Genomic DNA, 23,871 nt, shown 5'->3' with positions numbered 1-23,871 from the left:
TTTTTACTGCTTTGTGTTTTATTTACATGAGGTAAGATTTTTTTTTTTTTTTTTTTGCGGTACGTGGGCCTCTCACTGTTGTGGCCTCTCCCATTGCGGAGCACAGGCTACGGATGCCCAGGCTCAGCGGCCATGGCTCACGGGCCTAGCCGCTCCACGGCATGTGGGATCTTCCTGGACTGGGGCACGAACCCGTGTCCCCTGCATCGGCAGGTGGACTCTCAACCACTGCGCCACCAGGGAAGCCCATGAGGTAAGATTTTTAAGTGAATATGCAATATTTAGATTTAAATTCCCTTAATTCACAGAAATATTTTCTTGTAACTGCCTTGTAACAGTATTCACTATATCTGAAATATAGAAAATTGATGTGAATGGTTGAGAAACTCACTGTAAACACTTCCATACAAGTGCTATCTTTCTTAAATTATTTGAATTCCCTCTGTGAATGATACTTGAACCAAAATTTTAGGACAGCTATGACTTTGCTTCGAGGGTTTGCTTACACAAGCAATTTCACTGGTTAAGTATTGTTTTATAGCTTTCCTGTGATCCTGTTTTAAGAGACTGGCAGCTTGCTCAAGGAATTGACCACTATGTCAAAAAGGTGAATCCCTCTGTTTGTATGTAGAGCTGTCCATACCAGCATGTGTGCAACAATATGTAAGCTAAACACTGTCCCGCTTGTTCTTAGGCAAGAACAATTGCCCTGAGGTAGCATTTGTTCCCTTAGGGTGCATTTTCCTGCTTCTTGGTTTAACCACAATCACTGGGAGAAAAAAATTCATATCACTGTGAAGATATGGCAGTTCTATAGGTTACTCTGTCAGGATCCTTTCTGGATGGCTTGTGGCCAACAGCACTTTCAATAAAGTTCAGAAAAATAAAGTATAAATAAGTATTCAGATTTGGTAATTTGAATGAGTCATATGTCTGAGGAGTCAATATTTTACCTGGAAGAGACTTTGGAGGTAAATTAATACATTTACCCAAGGTCACAGAGCGAATTTAATTTTTTTTTTTTTTTTTTTTGTGGTATGCAGGCCTCTCGCTGTTGTGGCCTCTCCCGTTGCGGAGCACAGGCTCCGGACGCGCAGGCTCAGCGGCCATGGCTCACGGGCCCAGCCGCTCTGCGGCATGTGGGATCTTCCCAGACCGGGGCACGAACCCGTGTCCCCTGCATCGGCAGGCGGACTCTCAACCACTGCGCCACCAGGGGAGCCCAGAGCTAATTTAATTTTAAAGGTGAGCTTACAATCTAGGCTTTCCCATCACAGGCCAGGGCTCTTTTAGCCATGTTTTGATGTAAAGATGAACTTGCTAATTTTGTAATCATCAATAATTAATTATTGACGGTAGTTTCCTAAAACATTTTTAGAATATATATTCATATTCATATATATATAATACATTCTAATTAAAAGGTGCTAGAATTTTTACAATTTGTCATTTGGAAATGGACTATAGAATCTCTTAAACAGTGGATTGTGGGAAGAACCCTAGCTATTTGAACTTGACTTAGGTTTTTTTTTTTTTGACTCTGTTTCTTATTTAGTTTGACCTTAAAGTTTCTGGCACATTTAAATATTCTTCAAGGTGATTGATTTTAAATAATCTGTAGTGAAGAATCCTGAAAATTTTTACCTCAGGCACGCAATGGTTTACGCCTAACTTTTTAGGCCTAACTTTTTGACATTTTTACGAATACTGCAGGTCTCTGAGATACCATCAACTGTAAAGTGTACCATTTAGTTAATGATGAATCTTAAAGAAAAAGGAGATTCTAGGTTAAATGCATCTGTTGTGAGATGTATCTTGATTTCAGAAAATGTTTAAGTGTGAAAAGTATATGGGAAATGAAACTTTTAGTGTTCTCTTTTGTAACTCCCTTCAAGTATTTCTCCTGTGTTTTTATAAACTAATATTCTGAATAACATATATCAATAAAGGGCCTTGTTAAATAGTTGAATTATGTGCAGTTCAGTAAAAAAAATTATGTGTTGGAATTTAGATTTGATCATCTTTAATGTATTATGCATTTAAGCTAGTGCTTCGTTAGTGAAGAAATAAACTAGTCTGTTTCATCTCTGCTAAAGTAATTTATTCTGTAGCTCTTAAGTCTTTTAAGACTCTTCACCTTCTTCCTTATCAATGATAGAAGAGGTGGTTTTGTCAATTTATAGTTTGGATGAGTTGAATAAATGAATGTAGAACTGTTTGCATGTATCGAGTTAGTTGTTTTGGCTTTGAATTTAACAGCTGTTCTTAATTTTGTTTCCAAATGAATTGGACTAATAAATACAGTAATTTTTCTGATGAACTGGCTCTTCTTAAATGGAGTGTCGAATGTAATATTTTTGTAAACTTTATAGATCAACAGAGCAGTATTTACCACTTTAAGATCATTAAGTGTCAGGACCTAGAAAAAAGGAAAGACAATCAAATAATCAGGGAGTTGTAACGCAGTATTTTATCTATCTTTTCTATGTTATATATTTTCTGTTAGCTTGATTAATGAAAACATGCTTTTTAGAATTCTTAGCATTTATAAAATTACATCAGTAAGATTCACATTCGCTAATATTTTAAGTACCCCTCCACCCTTTAGTACCCACCCACCCCCTTCAAATCTACTATCTCAGGAAACACTAGTCCACATTTCTGTGTGTATGTGTGTGGACCCCAAACGTAACAGGGACTTCTTGGAAAGATAATTAAACTTATGCTTACAAGGTTGGAAAAAAAGACTGTATTTGGGTATCCCCCCCCCTTTTTTTTTCTGGCTGCACCACATGGCTTGCGGGATCTTAGTTCCCTGACCAAGGATCAAACCCAGCCCAGCAGTGAAAGCCACTGGACCGCCAGGGAATTCCCAGGGATTACTTCTTTATGAAAAAAAACGTTAATAATATCATCTCCTACAGTTGCAACCGAAGTATCATTTAAAAATTTAGAATTAATATGCTATGTTACACACAATCTATTTTTTTGCTTGTGACTGAGTCAGTCTTGTTCTCTGTAATTTCCCCTCACCTACTAAAATCCTGTCAAAAGTAAAATTCAAATAATCCTTTTATACCTTGACCATAATCTTAAATCTAGTTCAAAGACTTCTGGGACAGATTCCATTTCAGTAAGAATGAATTTTCCCCCCATTAATAGCAAATATAAGTACAAAATTTTAGAGGTGAAATGGACTTCATAAATCATTCCTTTTCACTATTTTATATTCTAAAGGAAAGTAAGACACAAAGGAGTTTAAGATTACTCCAAAGCGTTAAATGACAGAGCTTGCATCCCCAGATTATTTGACTTCAAATGCTTTTCTACTGGTCTCCTGGGTTCCCTCCACATGATCAAGGAAAGTTTCAGGTCTCAGGTTTCAAGGATATATGAGATTTTTACATTAAATGACTCAAATCAGACAAAATGTCAATCACTAATTGTCCCCAAAGGAGAATAATAACCATTATTTTTCGTATCAACTTCCTTTCCAAATAAATCTAAAGAATTTTCAAGTTTTTGTTTTGTATTCATTTAAATACTTTCTTAAAGGAAACTTTAAGTATAATTACCTGATTTGGATTATTAGGAAATGGAAAAGGAATTGGAATCTACAAAAAGGAGGAAAAAAGTGAATTGTGAATAAAATAAGGTGCTACATTTTGTTTTAGCTTTCTTGTATGTTCATTTACTCATCCCTCCATCCATCCATCCCTCCATCCATCAGTATTTATTGAGCAATTACGTGCTCTCAGGGAGTTCACCTTCTAGTTAATGGAGATTAGATTCTAGTGAATTTCAAATCATGTTTTTCTTTCGAGAAGTATGCTTATTTTGCTTAATTAGTCAAACCTAAAGCCTAGGAATCTGTCTTCTGTGTTGATAGTTCTTGGAAATCAGTTTTTCTACAGTAAGCCATCTTTGCCTGATTTTTCATACTATTCGGCCATCTGGTGGAAGGAAGAGCTTCTGTTTCATATACTAGTGATTCTTTTTATTGCCACAAAAATTTACATAATTTTAAGCATAGGACGTTAGTAGCAATTCCTAAATTCTAAACCAAGACTCCAGAATTTTGCGTTAATTTACAAATTAACGCAAAATCCAAATCGTATGGATTTCAGAAAAAGAACCAACGCACCTTACCCTGACTAGAACCAAAATAATTAGCAATTAATTATAAATGCAAGAACTTAGAAATGTAGTGTCTAACAGTTAGGCCATGTGAAAACATTAAAGGGAAAGAATGTTCCATTGAGGACTGTAGCTTTAGTGACAACTTCTAAAAGACTACTTAAAGTTGAGAAGTAAACAGTTCGAAATTAAATATAAGCAAAGGGAAGGTGTTTTGTTACATTTAAATATAAAAACAAAAACTATGCAAAATTGTGTTCATATTTTAAAACTTTTAGATGATAGACAAGAAGTTAAACAAGTTGCTTATTTTAAAATATGTATGAACTTTTCAAAACATCATTGCCTAAATACTGTTTATTTAACATGTGCCAACCTGTGTGGCAGCCTCATTGCCCTGGTCATTCTTTCCCCAAGTTGCCATGTCCTTCTCAGCACTTGCTGTTCCCTCTGCCTGGAATGCCCCTTCCACTTCTCATGACCTGGCCTGGCTACCCTTCCTCTGTTAGGAACTCTTTGACACATAGCCTAAGTCAGCTGGTTTTGTATTTGCATCTAGAAGCACTTACCAAATTACATTGTTTTTTCATTTATAAATCTCTCTTCCTCATCAGATCGTGAACTTATTTATACTTTTTGTTTTTCCAGCACTCACTGTAGACCCCATTATTTGGTAGACACTCAGTAAATATTAGCCAAATGAATGCTGTCTGTACCAAAAAGGTAACTCTATTATGTATTTAGCATTGTCCTGGCCTTTATTAAAAAGATTATAAGAATTCAGATATTAGGAGAGATTGGAGAGGGTACAAGAAGAGCAAAATAATTATATTGTTTGACCTGTGAAAAAAAGCTGGAGAGCTGGGGAAAAAACTTTAGAGAAAAGAAAACAGCAAGGCTATTTACAAAAAGAAAAAGAACAGGTAATATAGAAAAACGTTAGCATTCCCTTCATGAAGAGTAACTAAGCTCCTCATAGTCGGGGTAATTCAGTGTAAACATCTTTTTGATAGCAAGTGTAGAGAGACATTGGAAGAAGTCACTGAAGTTTTAGAGGGAAAGTTGCTACTCCTTTGTCACACTTCACCACAAGCTATGCAGGGAGGGTAGTGTGAATAGCTGATGCCTGGTGGCCTCCTATATTTCTGTGTCAAAATTTGGAAAATGTTATAACCATCATCCAACTAATAAATACTTTTTGCCGTTTGGGATTCCCCAAACCCATGCTTACCAGGGGCAATTGTGGAGGTGGGAGAAATGGGATCTGAGGAAAAAATGGTGGTCCTTGTGGTAGGTAAAAGTTAAATCTCTATAATAAGAAACATGATGTCAGTCATTCCAAACATTTGAAAACTTTTAAAATGATGAACATGTCATTTGAAAATACAACCAGAAGTTTACCTGACCACTGGACTGTTCAAGCTTGTAAAACGATAACAGCAACAAGGTAGAGCAACATGTGGCAATACGTTATTCATTACAAAGAAATTTTATTCTGAATGAGACTAGGTAACAAGCCACTATTGAGCATTATACGCATCAGTGACGTAGCTGTCCTGGAATAAAAAGCAGTTGAGTCTAATAGGGAAGAGTTGAATTAATTTTGTCCAGTGATTTAGAACTTGTACTTCTTACCTTTAAACTTATTTCCAAAGAATGTTTTCTCTTTTTTTTTTTACATTTTGTAAGATTAATTACATATTGCATGCCTCTTCATCTTCAAATCAACAGTGTTCTCAGTTTAATTCTCAGCATTTATCAGTTCAAAGTGGAGAGAGTATGGAAGTGTAAATTTAAAGTTTGTATCCCCAAATACAGATTTTGAAAGCTCCCTCACTTCTCTGAAGTCTCCTTTGTTACAAAATGTTTAGGGGACAGGTGTTCCTGCCTACTAGGTACCCTACCTAGTCAGACTATAATAAGCAGAGCTTAAACTCATAGATATCATTCATATAGATGGGAACGCATGTCTGTAATCAACATGAGATGGTTTGGGGTAAGGGTATTGTAAACGAAACTCAATTCAAACTGCCTAATTAAGACTTAGGTCACTGTGGAATACTTGCTCTATATTGCTAAGTTTATTTGAGAGCTTCCTATGTTCCAGTTTGGACTCTTAAGTGCGTTAGATGCATTTTTATCATCCTTGCACAATTCTGAGGTAGTTCTTACAACTCATTTTACAGTCTGGGAAGCCATGGGTTAGTTCCTCACTGAAGGTCATGCAGCTTGCAAATAGCATGTAGAGCTGGGATTTGTGCTGGGAAGACCCTTGGGCTGAAGAAGAGTGGTAAATTCCTGGTTCTACAACTTTCCTGGAGTCCACTTTCCTCTTCTGTGAAATGAAAAGTTAAAGGTAACACTTTCTAGCCCAGAAATACGATGTCTCTAGAATGGAAATGGAGTGGAAAACTGAGGAACAGTACTCACAGGGATGGGCAGAGCAGTGGCAGTTATCAAAAGGCCAGCAAGGATAAGAAATTTCATTCTGAAGGAAGAGTCTGGAACTGAAGGGTTAGGAGATCATTTTTAGTTTTTTCTAAGTCTTGTTCCCGTTATTAATAGACTGTTTAGTTAGAGGTGTTGAATAGTGGTCAGACTAAATTCTGTCTCTAGATCCAGGTTTTGTAAACCTACATCAGTGCCTTAAAAACAGTGTTTAGGGACTTCCCTGGTGGTCCAGTGGTTAAGACTCTGCACTCCCAATGCATGGGGCCCGGGGCTTGATCCCTGGTCAGGGAGCTAGATCCCACATGCATGCCGCAACTAAGAGTTCCCATGCCGCAACTAAAGATCCTGCATGCTGCAACAAAGATCCCGTGTGCCACAACTACAGAAAAATAAAAAAGATCCCACATGCCGCTGTGAAGATCCCGCATGCAGCAACGAAAATCCCGTGTGCCACGACTAAGACCCAGCGCAGCCAAATAAATTAAAAAATGAATAAATAAATAAATATTTTTTTAAAACAACACCTGTCTTTAGACAAGACATGCATTCTGTGGCTCATAGCATTGCATATACTTACTACTCTTCCTTGTAATCTCACAGTTCAACCTGTACTGTTTGGTCCCTGAAGTTATTTGAACTTGTGATCTCTACCCACAAGTCTTCAAACACCAGTGTCGTATCATACTTAGGATCAGAGATATAACACCACTGGCCCAAGTGAGATTTCTTATATAATATACAAATAAATCCACCTTGAACTTCTACCCCCCATGAGATCTACCAGGTCTTCACATGGTCTGGATGCTGTTACTGACAATTGCAATTTTTCAAGAAGGAAATGATATAGGAAAATTCTTGAAAGGCATGATGGCTTGGTAGAGCATAAACGCAATATGAATAAATTCAATGAAGCGAATCAATGTGATCTTTACTGGCCAGCTGATTCTGAAAGCAAAGCTTTATATAGCCTTAAATTACATTTAATTCAAATTAACTTACCTTAGGAGTTTCAAACTAAATCACTGTACTCTGGAATTGGAAGAAAAATCAACTTCATCATATTCCTATTAAGACCTGTCCCCATCATCTGAAGAAAGTCATATCCCTTTTTGTCACTCTTCAACTATTTTATACATATGTATTTGAAATTCAACTCTGATTTATCTTCACGCTATTTCATTTTGCCTGAAATTAGGCCGCTTATCTCCCTTTCCCTTTTTCGTGTTTCTTATTTGTATTTTTTTTTCCTTCTGGATTCAAACCCTTGGCTTTACTTCTTCCTTTGATAAGTGGACCTATTCATTAAATTATCCAAAACAATACTTTTACCTAGTGTGATAGAATCAGTCCAAATTATACTGTGTCTTTTCAATTACCTTTGCTTCAAATGGTCCTTGGGCAACAAATTCAAAGAGCAGTGTGATCTAGAATCTCTATGCCCATCTCGTATTTAAGCGATATTACTAATGTCTTTGTGCTCATGGGTAATATGAGTCACAGAATTTGAAGCAAAATTGAATAAATGGTTTTAGACTAGGAACACCAACTTCTAAAGTATTTCAGTTACACAGAGATAGGCTTAAAGACCGATTACTGAGCAATAACTTCATCTCCTTGGTTGGGATTAATGTCTTTACCGCAAACAACTCACAATTAAGAATGATGACCACTAAGAATATTAAAGTGCTTTTACAATATATCATCCAGCGCAGCTATACATGTGGAAGCCTTAACTAATAGAAAAATTTAAGGTTCTAAAACTTTCTATTATTAAATAATATTTTTATTTCAAAATGAAATTTATTTTCAAATAAAACATTTTTACTGAATAGGTAGTGTCCTCAGCATTAAAATCACTTTTCACTATTCCAAAACACTTAAAGTATTTAAAACATTAAACATAGTAATTTAGGTCTAATTAATGCCTCCAAATTTAATTTCACTATTCCGAACAAATGTACAATTAGAAACGTGGTTTCGAATTAGTTAGGACCTCCCATGACATTTCTTTGCAGGTACACGTAAAAACATTCTGAATTTTGGAATAATTCCTAAAATTATTTCTGTAGTTGGAAGAAATTATAAATAATGCTTAATTAGATTTTAATTAATCAAATTGAACTTAATTATTTAGACATGATCTGGTGTGATGTGGTCTGGTTAAGAACAAGTGACTCACTGAGCTAAGAAAAGACAATACAGTATGAAAGATAAAATACAAGTTTGAAATTAATCAGAGATTATTCTGATAAAAAACAAACTCTTCCATAAGTGTCCTCCAGATAAAATTCCTGGGGGCATATTCTTTAAGTGACTATCACAGATAAGCCTCTCAACAACAACAAAGTTTTGATTAGTTGAAAGAAAATAAAGACAATTGCACTGATATATTCCATTTCAGATAGGAAAATATGTGGGGACTTCCCTGGCAGTCCAGTGGTTTAGGACTCTGCACTTCTGCTGCAGGGGGCAAGGGTTCAATCCCTGGTCGGGGAACTAAGATCCCACATGCAGTGTGGTGGTGTGGCCAAAAAAAAAAAAAAAAGTGACCAAAGAAAGACACAAATTTTCTCTTATGACACTGTCTTGCTCTCAAGTTATTCTAGTACTATTCACCTCTGACTACCTTGGACATCAAGACACTTCAGGGCTCTCCACTGTCTGTTATCTTTACATTCCTTTAATTTTGAGGACATGAAATGTGTAGAGATTTTGCTGGGCCTCCCTTTCCCCAGACACACATGCACGTCTGCACAAAAGCTAAAATTAGTTGCATCAAGCAGTGCGCAATCACCCATATTTTAAATTGAATTTGGTGAAAAGCACTTGAATTCTTTTTTTTTTTTCTGTTTAAACTTAAATTATGACAAAAACCATTCATGAGCAACTACCATTTAACAACTGAATATTTGTTTCCCATAAGAAACAGCTCCCCAACCACTCATACTTTTTTTTTTAAGCAGTAGGGTCTAGAAAGCATGATTATAGTTTGATATGAAGTATGAGCCCTGGGTTGGTCTTTCACATATAATTGTTCAAGTAAATGACTGGAAATAAACTTGAGTAAACATTTGGATTTTTATTAGGATATTAAGATACTGAAAATAACACACATCAACAACAAAGAGGCTTATTTCACTGTTTTGAAGTGCACATGGTATTATGGACAAAATGAATGTATTATTTTTTTCGAGTTTTATAATCTTTAAGTATCTCATAAATGGATACAGAGAGTGATGAGTTAAACTCCTGTTCACAAACAGTATACAATATTTTGTGTATATTGACTTTACTTAATTTTAAAGTTTTATTTCAAAAGTTAATGTTAAATGCCTGGTGCATATACTGTTATCAAGCAGTTACTCTCAGTGTCGTCTCAGACATGCAAGCATTTTGCTAAATATAAAGCTACAAGTATCACACTGCATATACTTCAGAAGTGGTCAGAACAAAGGAGGAGGCTGGGTAGTTTGAGTTCTTTCAAATCTTAATTCAAAACAGGAGATTTTCATCTATGTCTTCTGTAAAAAACAAAAACAAAACATACTTTTAGAAAGTAGCCAGAGCAGTAATATAAACAATGTTAGACTAGGGGATCAGAGAACCCATCAATAAGGCGGTACGATGGTGGTTCTCAATCCTGGTAGGGCGTCAACATCACCTGTGAAGCTTTAAGAACTATATATCCTTGGGCCTCACTCCTGCCCCACCCTGAATCAGCATCCCCATGGGTGGGCCAATGGCATGTATACATTTAGAAAGCTCTGCAGGTAGTTCTGATGTAGGGTTGAGAACCACTGATAAAGGAGGTTGAGGGGAAACCAGGCAATAAGTGCCAAGTATACTAATCTGTAAGGGTTGCTAAAATATAACCAAAATAAATAGAAGTATAGTGCCAGTTATATCAAATTTCCAATCAAGTAATTGTAAAAGAACTTGTTGCCACACTAATGGAAGAAGACAGCATCCTCTGGGGGATATAAGACCACTCCTTGGCATTGTGGCCCACCCTTACTTAATAATTCTTGAACAGATACCTAAAGCAGATTAATCTGAAACATACTACCCCGTCTGGGACACCAAGTAGTTTTCCTGCCCAATGTAAGTTTTCCTCTTGCCCCAAGAGAGGGAAAGATTACAGACTTTTGCTGTATTTCTTGTGAGCACTGGCTTCACTTGTAAAGTAGGGATAATAGTCTTCTTACTTATAAATGTACTCATATTTGCACTCATACGTTTTGTCTTCATTTTTTATATTATATTAAATTAAATTGATTTATTTTTATATGGCAGGTTCTTATTAATCTACTCATACATATTAGTGTATATTTGTCAATCCCAATCTTCCAATTCATCCCACCACCACCACCACCTCCTCCTCCCCCCAGCCCTGCCACTGCTTTCCCCCCTTGGTGTCCATACATTTCTTCTCTACATCTGTGTCTCTATTTCTGCCCTGCAAACCGTTTCATCTGTACCATTTTTCTAGATTCCACATATATGCGTTAATATACAATATTTGTGTTTCTCTTTCTGACTTACTTCACTCTGTATGACAGTCTCTGGGTCCATCCACATCTCTACAAATGACCCAATTTCGTTCCTTTTTATGGCTGGGTAATATTCCATTGTATACATGTACCACCTGTTTATCCATTCATCTGTCGATGGGTATTCAGGTTGCTTCCATGTCCTGGCTATTGTAAATAGTGCTGCAATGAACATTGGGGTGCATGTGTCTGTTTGAATTATGGTTTTCTCTGGGTATATGCCCAGTAGTGGGATTGCTGTTTTTAGTTTTTTAAGGGAACTCCATACTGTTCTCCATAGTGGCTGTATCAATTTACGTTCCCACCAACAGTGCAAGAGGATTCCCTTTTCTCCACACCCTCTCCAGCATTTGTTGTTTGTAGATTTTTCTGATGACGCCCATGCTAACCAGCGTGAGGTGATACCTCATTGTAGTTTTGATTTGCATTTCTCTAATAATTAGTGATGTTAAGCAGCTTTTCATGTGCCTCTTGGCCATCTATATGTCTTCTTTGGAGAAATGTCTATTTAGGTCTTCTGCCCATTTTTTGATTCGGTTGTTTATTTTTTTGATATTGAGCTGCATGAGCTCAATATCCACTTCCTTCCATTACTCTAGGAGGTGGGTCAAAAAAGATCTTTCTGTGATATATGTCAAAGAGTGTTCTTCCTGTGTTTTCCTCTAAGAGTTTCATAGTGTCCAGTCTTACATTTAGCTCTTTAATCAATTTCGAGTTTATTTTTGTGTATGGTGTTAGGGAATGTTCTACTTTCATTCTTTTACATGTGGCTGTCCAGTTTTGCCAGCACCACTTATTGAAGAGACTGTCTTTTCTCCATTGTATATCCTTGCCTCCTTTGTCATAGATTAGTTGACCATAGGTGCATGGGTTTATCTCTGGGCTTTCTATCCTGTTCCATTGATCTATATCTCTGTTTTTGGGCCAGTAACATATTGTCTTGATTACTGTAGCTTTGTAGTATAGTCTGAAGTCAGCGAGTCTGATTCCTCCAGCTCCGTTTTTTTCCCCTCAAGATTGCTTTTGTGTCTCCATACAAATTAAAAAATTTTTTGTTCTAGTTCTGTAAAAAACGCCATTGGTAATTTGATAGGGATTTCATTCAATCTGTAGAATGCTTTGGGTAGAATAGTCATTTTCACAATATTGATTCTTCCAGTCCAAGAACATGCTATATCTCTCCATCTGTTTGTGTCATCTTTGATTTCTTTCATCAGTGTCTTATAGTTTTCGGAGTACAGGTATTTTACCTCCTTAGGTAGGTTTATTCCTAGGTATTTTGTTCTTTTTGTTGCAATGGTGACTGGGATTGTTTCCTTAATTTCTCTTTCTGATCTTTTATTGGTAGTGTATAAGAATGCAATGAAGAACCTTACCAAATTCATCAATCAGCTCTAGTAGTTTTCTGGTGGCATCTTTAGGATTTTCTATGTATAGTATCACGTCATCTGCAAACAGTGACAGTTTTACATCTTCTTTTCCAATTTGGATTCCTTTTATTTCTTTTTCTTCTCCGATTGCCATGGCTAGGACATCCAAAACTATGTTGAATAACAGTAGCGAGAGTGAACATCCTTGTCTTGTTCCTGATCTTAGAGGAAATGCTTTCGGTTTTTCACCATTGAGAATGACGTTTGCTGTGGGTTTGTCATATATGGCTTTTATTATGTTGAGGTAGGTTCCCTCAATGCCCACTTTCTGGAGAGTTCTTATCATAAATTGGTGTTGAATTTTGTCAACAGTTTTTTTTCTGCATCTATTGAGATGATCATATGGTTTTTATTCTTCAATTGGTTAATATGGTTTTTCACATTGATTGATTTGTGTACATTGAAGATTCCTTGCATCCCTGGGATAAATCCTCCTTGATCATGGTGTATGAATCTTTTAATGTGCTGTTGGATTCCATTTGCTAATATTTTGTTGGGGATTTTTGCATCTATATTCATCAGTGATATTGGTTTGTAATTTTCTTTTTTTGTAGTATCTTTGGTTTTAATATCAGGATGATGGTGGCCTTGTACAATGAGTTTGGGAGTGTTCCTTCCTCTGCAGTTGTTTGGAAGAGTTTGAGAAGGATGGGTGTTAGCTCTTCTCTAAATGTTTGATAGAATTCACCTGTGAAGTCATCTGGTCTTGGACTTTTGTTTGTTGGAAGATTTTTAATCACAGTTTCAATTTCATTACTTGTGATTGGTCTGTTCATGTTTTCTATTTCTTCCTGGTTCAGTATTGGAAGGTTATACCTTTCTAAGAATTTGTCCATTTCTTCCAGATTATCCATTTTATTAGCATAGAGTTGCCTGTAGTAGTCTGTTATGATGCTTTGTATTTCTGCAGTGTCCGTTGTAACTTCTCCTTTTTCATTTCTAATTTCATTGATTTGAGTCCTCTCTCTCTTTTTCTTGATAAGTCTGGCTAAAGGTTTATCAATTTTGTTTATCTTCTCAAAGAATCATCTATTAGTTTTATTGATCTTTGCTATTGTTTTCTTTGTTTCTATTTCATTTATTTCTGCTCTAATCCTTATGATTTCTTTCCTTCTACTAACTTTGGGTTTTGTTCTTCTTTCTCTAATTGCTTTAGGTGTAAGGTTAGATTGTTTATTTGAGATTTTTCTTGTTTCTTGAGGTAGGTTTGTATTGCTATAAACTTCCCTCTTAGAACTGCTTTTGCTGCATCCCAAAAGTTTTGGATCATCGTGTTTTTGTTGTCATTCGTCTCTAGGTATTTTTTGATTTCCTCTTTGATTTCTTCAGTTATCTCTTGGTTATTTAGTAATGTATTGTTTAACCTCCATGTGTTTGTGTTTTTTACGTTTTTTTCCCTGTGATTGATTTCTAATCTCATAGTGTTGTGGTCAGAAAAGATGCTTGATATGATTTCAATTTTCTTAAATTTACTGAGGCTTGATTTGTAACCCAAGATGTGACCTATCCTGGAGAATGTTCCACGTATACTTGAGAAGAAAGTGTTATCTGCTGTTTTCGGATGGAATCTCCTATAAATATCAATTAAATCTATCTGGTCTATTGTGTCATTTAAAGCTTCTGTTTCCTTATTTATTTTTGTTTTGGATGATCTGTCCATTGGTGAACGTGGGGTGTTAAAGTCCCCTACTACTATTGTGTTACTGTCGATTTCCCCTTTTACGGCTGTTAGCATTTGCCTTGTGTATTGAGGTGCTCCTATCTTGCATGCATAAATATTTACAATTGTTTTATCTTCTTCTTGGATTGACCCCTTGATCATTATGTAGTGTCCTTCTTTGTCTCTTGTAATAGTCTTTATTTTAAAGTTTAATTTTTCTGAAATGAGAATTGCTACTCTAGCTTTCTTTTGATTTCCATTTGCATGGAATATCTTTTTCCATCCCCTCACTTTCTGTCTGTACTTGTCCCTAGGTGTGAAGTGGGTCTCTTGTAGACAGCATATATATGGGTCTTGCTTTTGTATCCATCAGCCAGTCTATGTCTTTTTTTTGGAGCATTTAATCCATTTACATTTAAGCTAATTATCGATATGTATGTTCCTATTACCATTTTCTTAATTGTTTTGGCTTTGCTATTGTAGGTCTTTTCCTTCTCTTGTGTTTCCTGCCTAGAGAAGTTCCTTTAGCATTTGTTGTAGAGCTGGTCTGGTGGTGCTGAATTCTCTTAGCTTTTGGTTGTCTGTAAAGTTTTGATTTCTCCATCGAATCTGAATGAGATCCTTACTGGCTAGAGTAATCTTGGTTGTAGGTTTTTCCCTTTCATCACTTTGAATATATCGTGCAACTCCCTTCTGGCTTGTAGAGTTTCTGCTGAGAAATCAGTTATTAACCTTATGTACATTCTCTTTTATGTTGTTTGTCATTTTTCCCTTGTTGCTTTTAATAATTTTTCTTTGTCTTTAATTTTTGTCAGTTCAATTGCTATGTGTCTTGGCATGTTTCTCCTTGAATTTATCCTGTATGGGACTCTGCACTTCCTGGACTTGGGTGGCTATTTCCTTTCCCATGTTAGGGAAGTTTTCAACTATAATCTCTTCAAATATTTTCTTGGGTCCCCCCTCTCTCTCTCTCTCTCTCTCTCTTCTCTCTCTCTCTCGTCTTCTTCTGGGACCCCTATAATGCAAATGTTGGTGTGTTTAATGTTGTCCCAGAGGTCTCTTAGGCTGTCTTCATTTCTTTCTGTTCCTTTTTCTTTATTCTGTTCCATTGCAGTGAATTCCACCATTCTGTCTTCCAGGTCACTTATCCATTGTTCTGCCTCAGTTATTCTGCTATTGATTCCTTCTAGTGTATTTTTCATTTCAGTTATTATATTGTTCATCTCCGTTGGTTTGTTCTTTAATTTTTCTAGGTGTTTATTCTTTAATTCTTCTAGGTCTTTGTTAAACATTTCTTTCATCTTCTCGATCTTTGCCTCCATTCTTTTTCCGAGGTCCTGGATCATCTTTACTCTCATTATTCTGAATTCTTTTTCTGGAAGGTTGCCTATCTCCAGTTCATTTAGTTGTTTTTCTGGGGTTTTATCTTGTTTATTCATCTGGTACATAGCCCTCTGCCTTTTCACCTTGTCTATCTTTCTGTGACTGTGGTATTCATTCCACAGGCTGCAGGATTGTAGTTCTTCTTGCTTCTGCTGTCTGCCCTCTGGTGGATGAGGCTACCTAAGAGGCTTGTGCAGGCTTCCTGATGGGAGGGATTGGTGGTAGGTAGAACTGGGTGTAGCTCTGGTGGGCAGAGCTCAGAAAAACTTTAATCCGCTTGTCTGCTGATGGGTGGGGATGAGTTCCCTCCTTGTTGGTTGTTTGGCCTGAGGTGACCCTGCACTGGAGGCTACAGGCCCTTTGGTGGGACTAATAGCAGACTCTGGGAGGGCTCACACCAAGGAGTGCTTCCCAGAACTTCTGCTGCCAGTGTCCTTGTCCCTGTGGTGAGCCACCACCGCCCCCTGCCTCTGCAGAAGACCCTCCAACACTAGCAGGTAGGTCTGGTTCAGTCTCCTATGGGGTCACTGCTCCTTCCCCTGGGTCCGGATGCACACACTACTTTGTGTGCCCTCCAAGAGTGGAGTCTCTGTTTCCCCCACACCTGTCAAAGTCCTGCAATCAAATCCCACTAGCCTTCAAAGTCTGATTCTCTGGGAATTCCTCCTCCTGTCGCTGGACCCCCAGGTTGGGAAGCCTGACGTGGGGCTCAGCACCTTCACTCCAGTGGGTGGACTTCTGTGGTCTAAGTGTTCTCCAGTTTGAGTCGCCCACCCAGCAGTTATGGGATTGGATTTTATCATGATTGTGCCCCTGCTGCTGTCTCATTGCAGCTTCTCCTTTGTCTGTGGATGTGGGGTGTCTTTTTTGGTGAGTTCCAGTGTCTTCCTGTCGATGATTGTCCAGCAGTTAGTTGTGATTCCAGTGCTCTTGCATGAGCGAGTGAGGGCACGTCCTTCTACTCCGCCATCTTGCTGTCTTCTTTCTGTTCAGATGAGAGATGTCCCTCCTGTTGACTTGGAGGCTAATCCTCTGCCTGTGCTCAGGATCTCTTCTGATCTCAGAATTCTCCCCTATTTTCCTCTTTTTTTCTTATCTCCTCAATCTTTCCTTTTTTTTTTTTTTTTTAACCGGGCCCTTCCTATTAATGTATAAATATGCTGCATACCTAGCCTTGAGAACAGTGCCTGGTACTATGTAGACCACCAGTAAAGACTTGTTGAAGGAATGAATGCATGAATAAATGATAAGAGCTCAAGCCTCTTTTATTCTCAAAAATGCTTCCCTCAACTCTATATCCCTCTCTAGCTCATTCCCGCTTTCAAACCTTCACTCTTTAGCCTTTCTTCTCTTCTCTTCTTTCTTATGTGTCTTGCTTCCATCTCTACCATTCCACAAAAACTGCTCTTCCAAGGCCATCCAGGGTATCCTTATTTCTACGTCCAATGAATATTCTCAGTCTTTTACCTTACTTGACATCTCAGCAGCATTTAGCACTGTGACCTCTTCCTCCTCTTTGAAACACCTCCTTAGATATGGCACTATCCTCTTTTTTTTTTTTTTTGCATTACGCGGGCCTTTCACTGTCGTGGCGTCTCCTGTTGCGGAGCACAGGCTCCAGACACGCAGGCTCAGTGGCCATGGCTCACGGGCCCAGCTGCTCTGCGGCATGTGGGATCTTCCCGGACCGGGGCACAAACCCGCGTCCCCTGCATCGGCAGGCGGACTCTCAACCACTGCGCCACCAGGGAAGCCCACTATCCTCTTTTCTTTTTTCTTTCAGAAGACTTTTCATTCTGCTTCATGTACTCCTTCTTCTTCCTGTATCCATCATCTAGATGTTGTTCCTTGGTATTCAACCCAAAACCCTTTTTCATGTAACTGAGCACATTTTCCTAAGAAAATTAATTTCCTTCCCTGGTATCAATTATTTTCTGTATGCTCACAATCCCCACATTTGTATTTCAATTCCTAAATTCTGTCTTGAAAAGCAGACCCACATATCCAACTATCTTTTCTTTTCATTTTTATTTTCTTGGCAGTGCTGCACAGCCTGTGGGCTCTTAGCTCCCTGACCAGGGATCGAACCCCCGCCGCTTGCATTGCAAGTGCAGAATCTTAACCACTGGACCCCCAGGGAAGTCCCTCAACTATCAACTGTATGTTGTCACCCAGCGACTTCAAAATTTAATGTGTCCCAAATGGAATTTATCTTTTCCCCCCAAACCTGCTTCTGTTCTTGTATTTTCTGTCTCAGTGGAAGGTACCTCTCCTCACCCTGCCTGGCCTGTACTTCTCTTCCTCTCAACCTAACTGCCTGCTTCCTGCCTCCACGTATTTCCTATGAAACACTGTCTTCTTATTTCTGCATACTGTACATCTTGAATATGTTTATATTCTCAACTATATCTTGAATATATTGCTATTTTAAAATATATTGGACTATGTTTACTTTTCTTTTTCCCTACTATAACTGCCCTAAATCAGGTTCTCATCAACTTTTGCCTGGGTTCACCACAGCAGTTCTCTGGCTTATCCACAATGTAACCAAAAGAATCTTTCTTAAGTACAAATCCAGTGAAATCACTCCCTTGTTAAAAACCCTTTGGGGATCCTCCAGTACTGTGAGGATAATGTCTTTAACTGGCTTAGTAGGACCTGCATGATGTGACTCGTTTCCCCTGTTCGTCTAGCTTGAAAGGTTTTCCTAAAGATTAAAGTGGATATATGTTAATCCACAGTATGTCATAGGCACTGAATAAATAAGACTCCTTCACCTCGTAATTGAACCCCATTTTTACACACAAGGAAAATGAGACTTGCTGAGGATTAGTGGCATGCCTTAATTTGCATAGCTAGTTAATAACAGAGCTGGAATGTTTGAGCACATCTAGTTCAGAGCAAAGGAGGTTAACATTCAGGACAACACTGGCTACAATTTATCTTGTCCTGCGGATTTCTCCATCCTGAGGGAATACATTTGTATGCTTACAAATAGACATCTTTTTTCTTTCCCTAGCTGAGTCCCAAAGCAGTAACTTGTTTACAACATGTCCTGACTGAATATTTAATATCTGCTTTACTGGCTTATTGTGTGATAATTCTTTCCCTTCTTCAAAATGTAATCATGGCCAAACCACAGTGAACAAACAAGAACGTTAGGAGCTTTGCGAGTCACAGAATTTAAGCCCTTCCTTCTTCTCCCAGACAACCACCCAGCACAGGACCTGAGTAGGCTCATATGCTGAAGAGCTGCCAGAAGTTTTGAAAGGAACAGTGAAGTGCAACTGGTTTCCTTAAATGGTCTCTTTAAATTTGCTTTTGGATCACTCCTTTAAAATCACGTGCCATGTAAAAGGGCATACATAAATATGTCCTGTCCCAGCTAAGTTTTTTTCTTGATAATGGTGGAGGGGAGGGGTCGGGGCAGCTGTCCTTGGGTACATTTTATCTTTTCAACATGGGAATTGGAAAAAACATTGTTAGCCATGTTTAGGGATGTATATGAATTTGTAAGTACTGTGCTTATAGAATAGGTGTTAGAAAGGAAATTGGCATTATTTGCATGAGACTGGGTCTTAATTGCCTGTTAATTTCCTATTGATGTTAATAGGATGTAAACAGTATGGGGTGGACAGTCTCCACTCTGGCCCCCAATGATCCCCATCTCCTGTGGTCTCCTCCCACATTGTAGCAGGGTTAGACTGTGTGACAGACAGAATATGGCAGAAATATGTCACTCATGAGATGAGTCCTACAGGGAACTGCGGCTTCTGTCTTGGACTCTCTTCTCTCTCTTTCTATCTCTGTCTCTGATCACTTGCTCTGGAGGAAACCAGATACCATGTCATGAGCAGTACTGTGCAAAGGACCACATGGTGAGGAACTGAAGCCTCCTACCAATAGCCATGTAAGTGAGCTTAGAGCAGATCCTAGGGCAGATCCATCCAGGTAAGGTCCTCCCGGATTCCTAATCCTCAGAAACGTTGAGAGAGATTTCAAGCTTCTAATCTTTAGGGTCATTTCTTGTGCAGAAATGGACAACTAACACACAGAACTAGGTGCTTACAAAAAGATTCATTCTTTGCTCATTGCAGTTGTACTTATTTCACAGAATAACACTGCAGAGGAAAAGGACCTTTTCTGCTTATCTATCTATCAGTAAATAACTAAATCCCCATATTCCAACTCTTGCTTTCCAATTTCAAGCCATCATACATATGCATAAAGAATATTTTTAGAGTGAAGTTCACACGAGTTACCTCTTTTGGGGAAACTCTGACCTTTGATGAACTTACGTTTCTTTATTCCTTGGCTGTATAGTCATCCTACCTATATGTATGTCGTGAACGCATGGGTAAAGCCTCTGCTTTACGGATGTGATGTTCATTGTTGATTTACATTCTGTGAGCAGTTTTGATTGCTCATTGTTTGAACACCTTCATGTCTCAATTATTAAAAAACAGCCTTGCTCATGAAAAGCAGCTGTAACTTAGGAAAAGAAAAGGAAGTACATTAAGACATAACCTAGCAAAACAAATGTCTAAATTTAAATTCCTCCGCTGCAGGGGGAATTCCTTTTGGATTAAAGGAATAACACCTGGGCACAACTGGTGACAAGCTTTAGTGGGTTGGTAATCAATTCTAAGATTCTTCTGGCATCTCCCATTTTCAGAATCAAGCTTGCTGTTTTACTCTTCACATACGATTTTTTAAAGTTTGGCCCAATACTCAGGTTAAGGAAGGATATAAAGTCCTTCCTTCCTTCCGTAGAAAGGTAGCCTTCGGAGACTTGGCGCGGCTCTCTGGATTCACATCACTTTCTTAGGCTTAGCCAATTTCTGAGACCTCGGTGCAGTTGCCCCTTAAATATTCACCCTTGCTACACTTTGAAACAGAGATCATAAAGGGAGTAAGAAATAACCTTGCAGTCTGCCCCCCTGTGGTCTCTAGGTTTCAATTTGAACACACAGCAGGACCTGTCTGTGAGGGCTGCGGGCTTAGGGCGTATCTGGAGAAGAGGACACCCCTCTCCCTGGGCTGATGATGAATTTACCTTCTTTAATTTCAAAGCAGTGACCCCACTCCTCCAGGGTGATGTGCTTATCCTTGTTGGGGTCACACTCTTCAAAGAAGCGTGTTATGCAGTGTTCCAGGGGCACCAGAGATGCCCGCAAAGGAGCAAGCTCAGAGTGGGTCAAGACCCTGCAATGAGATAAATGGCAGCCAATTAACTGGGCTACTAACTTGCGTATGAAGAGCTAACTCTTACGATCACCAAGGGCATTTTTCTTCCCCAAGGCTGCTGAGGACGGCAAATAAGGAGTGCGTTCATGAAGAGCTACAAATGGAATAAACGATTTGTGGGTAAGACAGACAGCTTTTTGGGATGTCAATTCATAAGGTTTCCTTCTTCCCTAGGAACTGTCCTCCCTCCACCCTAAGTTTATAGGGCTGCATCCCAATAATCACGTTTATACAACCTGGCTCTTACCGCCGGCCGTACCGGATCATTCCAGACGTAGGTGCTTAATCCAACTGGGGCCCATCAGATTAACTTCAGAATTTAGGATCAAGAATGAGGAAGAGTGGAAAGAGCCTCTCGGGAGGCTGGACCCTAACGTGGAAACTTGGGAGCTTGTGGAATTGTGGCCATATTCTGTTATGGTCAAAGCAGCACTTTTCTTAAATTTTTTGGATGTGGACCATTTTTAAAGTCTTTATTGAATTTGTTACAATTTTGCTTCTATTTTTTTAATGTTTTGGTGTTTTGGCTGTGAGGCATGTGGGATCTTAGCTCCCTGCCCAGGGATCAAACCCACACCCCCTGCACTGGAAGGCGAAATCTTAACCACTGGACGGCCAGGGAAGTCCCTCAAAGCAGCTTTGTGTTTAGACTCATAACCGTATTTGCTTGACATTTCTGTGTTCTAAAATGGAACTGGGAAGTTTCGTAAATCTGTTTAGAATTCTTGGGTATAGATAACTAGACATTGTATCAGGGAGATGACCTAGTTAATGGGAAAGTGGAAAGTGTTTACCTGTCCCTAGGATGTTGATCCAGCTCACTGAACTGCCAGTGTACCGGATACACATACATGTGGTAGTTTTTCTTAAAGTCTCTTAAGAGAAGGTCAAGTGAGTGGTCCCCAGCCAGGAGTCTCTTTTCATCCAGGTAAATTTTCTTGACCTGAGATTAGGAAGGGAGATGATCATTAGAGAATCAGACAAGTGTAAAGGAATTATCACTTGCTAAACTTTACTTGAAGAGTATTCCTAACATGACAGAGGAAAACAAACCCAGAATGTTATTTGAGAACAAATTACATGCCTTCTAATCAACACTACAGCTTTCTGCATAGAATAACAGCTAACATTTAAAAAACCCTGGGGTTTTCAGAAGAAGTTTAAGACTTTGTTTGATCTTTTAACCAAGTGATGTTCCTCATATTTCTTAAAACTATGAAAAGGTTTTAATAAAAAGGACTGAACGGACCTAGACAAAATTGTTCATTTGTTGGTGAAAAGTTCTGTTCTTCCCCACTGGCATACTCCATTCTTTTTTTTTTTTAAGATTTATTATTAATTAATTAAACTTATTTTTGGCTGCATCAGGTCTTAGTTGAGGCACGTGGGCTCTTCGTTGTGGTACGCAGGCTTCTCTCTCGCTGTGGCGTGGGCTCTGCAGCTGTGGCGTGCCAGTTCCAGGGTGCATGGGCTCTGTAGTTTGCGGCACTGGGGCTCTAGTTGAGGTGCGTGAGCTCAGTAGTTGTGGCGCGCGGGCTTAGTTGCACCGCGGCATGTGGGATCTTAGTTCCCTGACCAGGGATCAAACCTGCGTCCCCTGCATTGGAAGACGGATTTTTTTACCCCTGGACCACCGGGGAAGTCCTGGCATACTCCATTCTTAATCCTTTATGTATCTGCATCCAGTGCCTGCTGCGGCTCAGGTCAGCCCTGGCGTGATGCTGCTTGGCACCCCCATTGAAATTTCCCTGTTTTGTATCTAACGCTCTCAAGGCTGTCTGTGGCAATGTGTTGTTAAAGAGAGAGGATAGAAATTATTTAGGGGCAATGCATATAAAACTACCAGCTTGTGACGTTACCAATTAGTGCACCGAGTAACTGGAAGCAATCAGAACAGATCTTCTACTTGTTCTCATGAATACATCTACCAATTTCCCTCCTTGTCACCATGCGTGAAATTCCTTCGCTCCTCATCTACTAAGCCCAGCCGCTCACTGGTGCTCAGAAGCTCACCCCTTCTCATCTACTCAAGAATACCCTGTGGCAGTTGGGCACCCTTCCTTCTTTACTGGATTATTTCCAGAGGCATACAAACATCCTCTGTCACCTCCCGCTGGTAGATAGGACCCTTGAACTCACATTCCTGTCCACCTGCCACCCATTTCACTTTTCCCCTTTACAGCAAAGTGTCTTCTATACTTGCTGCTTTTACATCATTCCTCCTATTCTCTTTTGAACCCTATCCATTCAGGCTTTTCTCTTGCAAAAACAGCTCCTGTCAAGGTCAACTATGACTGTCATGTGTCAAATCAGGGGCCAACTCTCAGTCCCCATCTTAACAACCTGCAAACAGCATTTGACACAGTTAATGCACACCCTCCTACATGTTTTATTTTTTTCTTTATAGCATCTTTCATCCCACCTGACATAACATATTTGCATAAATGTTTATTCGCATATATTTATACATTTGCATGTGTGTTCATATTTGCATACATGTGTATATAAGTATATATCGTCTCTTTGCCTAGAATGTAGGCTCATGAAGGCAGAGATTTTTGTTTGGTCCCTTGCTGTATTTCCAGCATGTAAATCAATTCCAGGTACCTGGTTACACCCGGTAACTATCTGATGAATGATTTTTCCCTGGGAACTTCTAGGATTAATATTCTGTACTTTTTAATCTTAATATACTACTGACATTGTTAATAATGGATTGCCCTTATATCATAAATCTATGTCTGGCCTGTAAAGGCATAAAACACGTTTAGATTTAAATAATATGCCTGGGCCTGAACATATAAACGCTGAACTGAGGTTCACTTTGGTCAACAGAGTTTGCTCTAGGGACGAGTTCAAGATCTCTTGCTCAGGCCCCTGCCCTGCGTGTCTGAATCGGGTGGTTTGACTGTGTCCCAAACTTTGAGGCGTGAATAATGACCACTACTATTCTGTTAATTCATGGGTGTTAACCAGGTGTGGTTTTCTGATATGCAGAGGAAGGGCTGATATA

At 38.8% G+C, this 23,871-nt stretch overlaps 1 protein-coding gene across 2 annotated transcripts in view; it reads right to left on the bottom strand.

The window, feature by feature from the left end:
* Positions 1-9,647: 9,647 nt before the first annotated feature.
* Positions 9,648-23,871, bottom strand: part of SPARCL1 (SPARC like 1) — a 54,135-nt gene continuing 39,911 nt past the window's right edge. For both annotated transcript variants that reach the window (XM_024736187.1, XM_024736186.1), the window contains exons 9-11: positions 21,653-21,801; positions 20,668-20,816; positions 9,648-10,109 (exon numbers count right to left, since the gene is read on the bottom strand). In XM_024736187.1, the coding sequence (XP_024591955.1) occupies positions 10,081-10,109; positions 20,668-20,816; positions 21,653-21,801 (327 nt within the window). In that variant the 3' untranslated portion in view covers positions 9,648-10,080. The remainder of the gene's footprint in view (positions 10,110-20,667; positions 20,817-21,652; positions 21,802-23,871) is intronic.

The sequence above is a fragment of the Neophocaena asiaeorientalis genome, unplaced genomic scaffold, assembly GCF_003031525.2.
Source record: "Neophocaena asiaeorientalis asiaeorientalis breed wild unplaced genomic scaffold, Neophocaena_asiaeorientalis_V1.1 scaffold7, whole genome shotgun sequence".
NCBI classification, from domain to species: Eukaryota; Metazoa; Chordata; class Mammalia; order Artiodactyla; family Phocoenidae; genus Neophocaena; species Neophocaena asiaeorientalis.
Note: the sequence above shows the minus strand (reverse complement) of the source record. Positions and strands in the feature narration are given on the sequence as shown.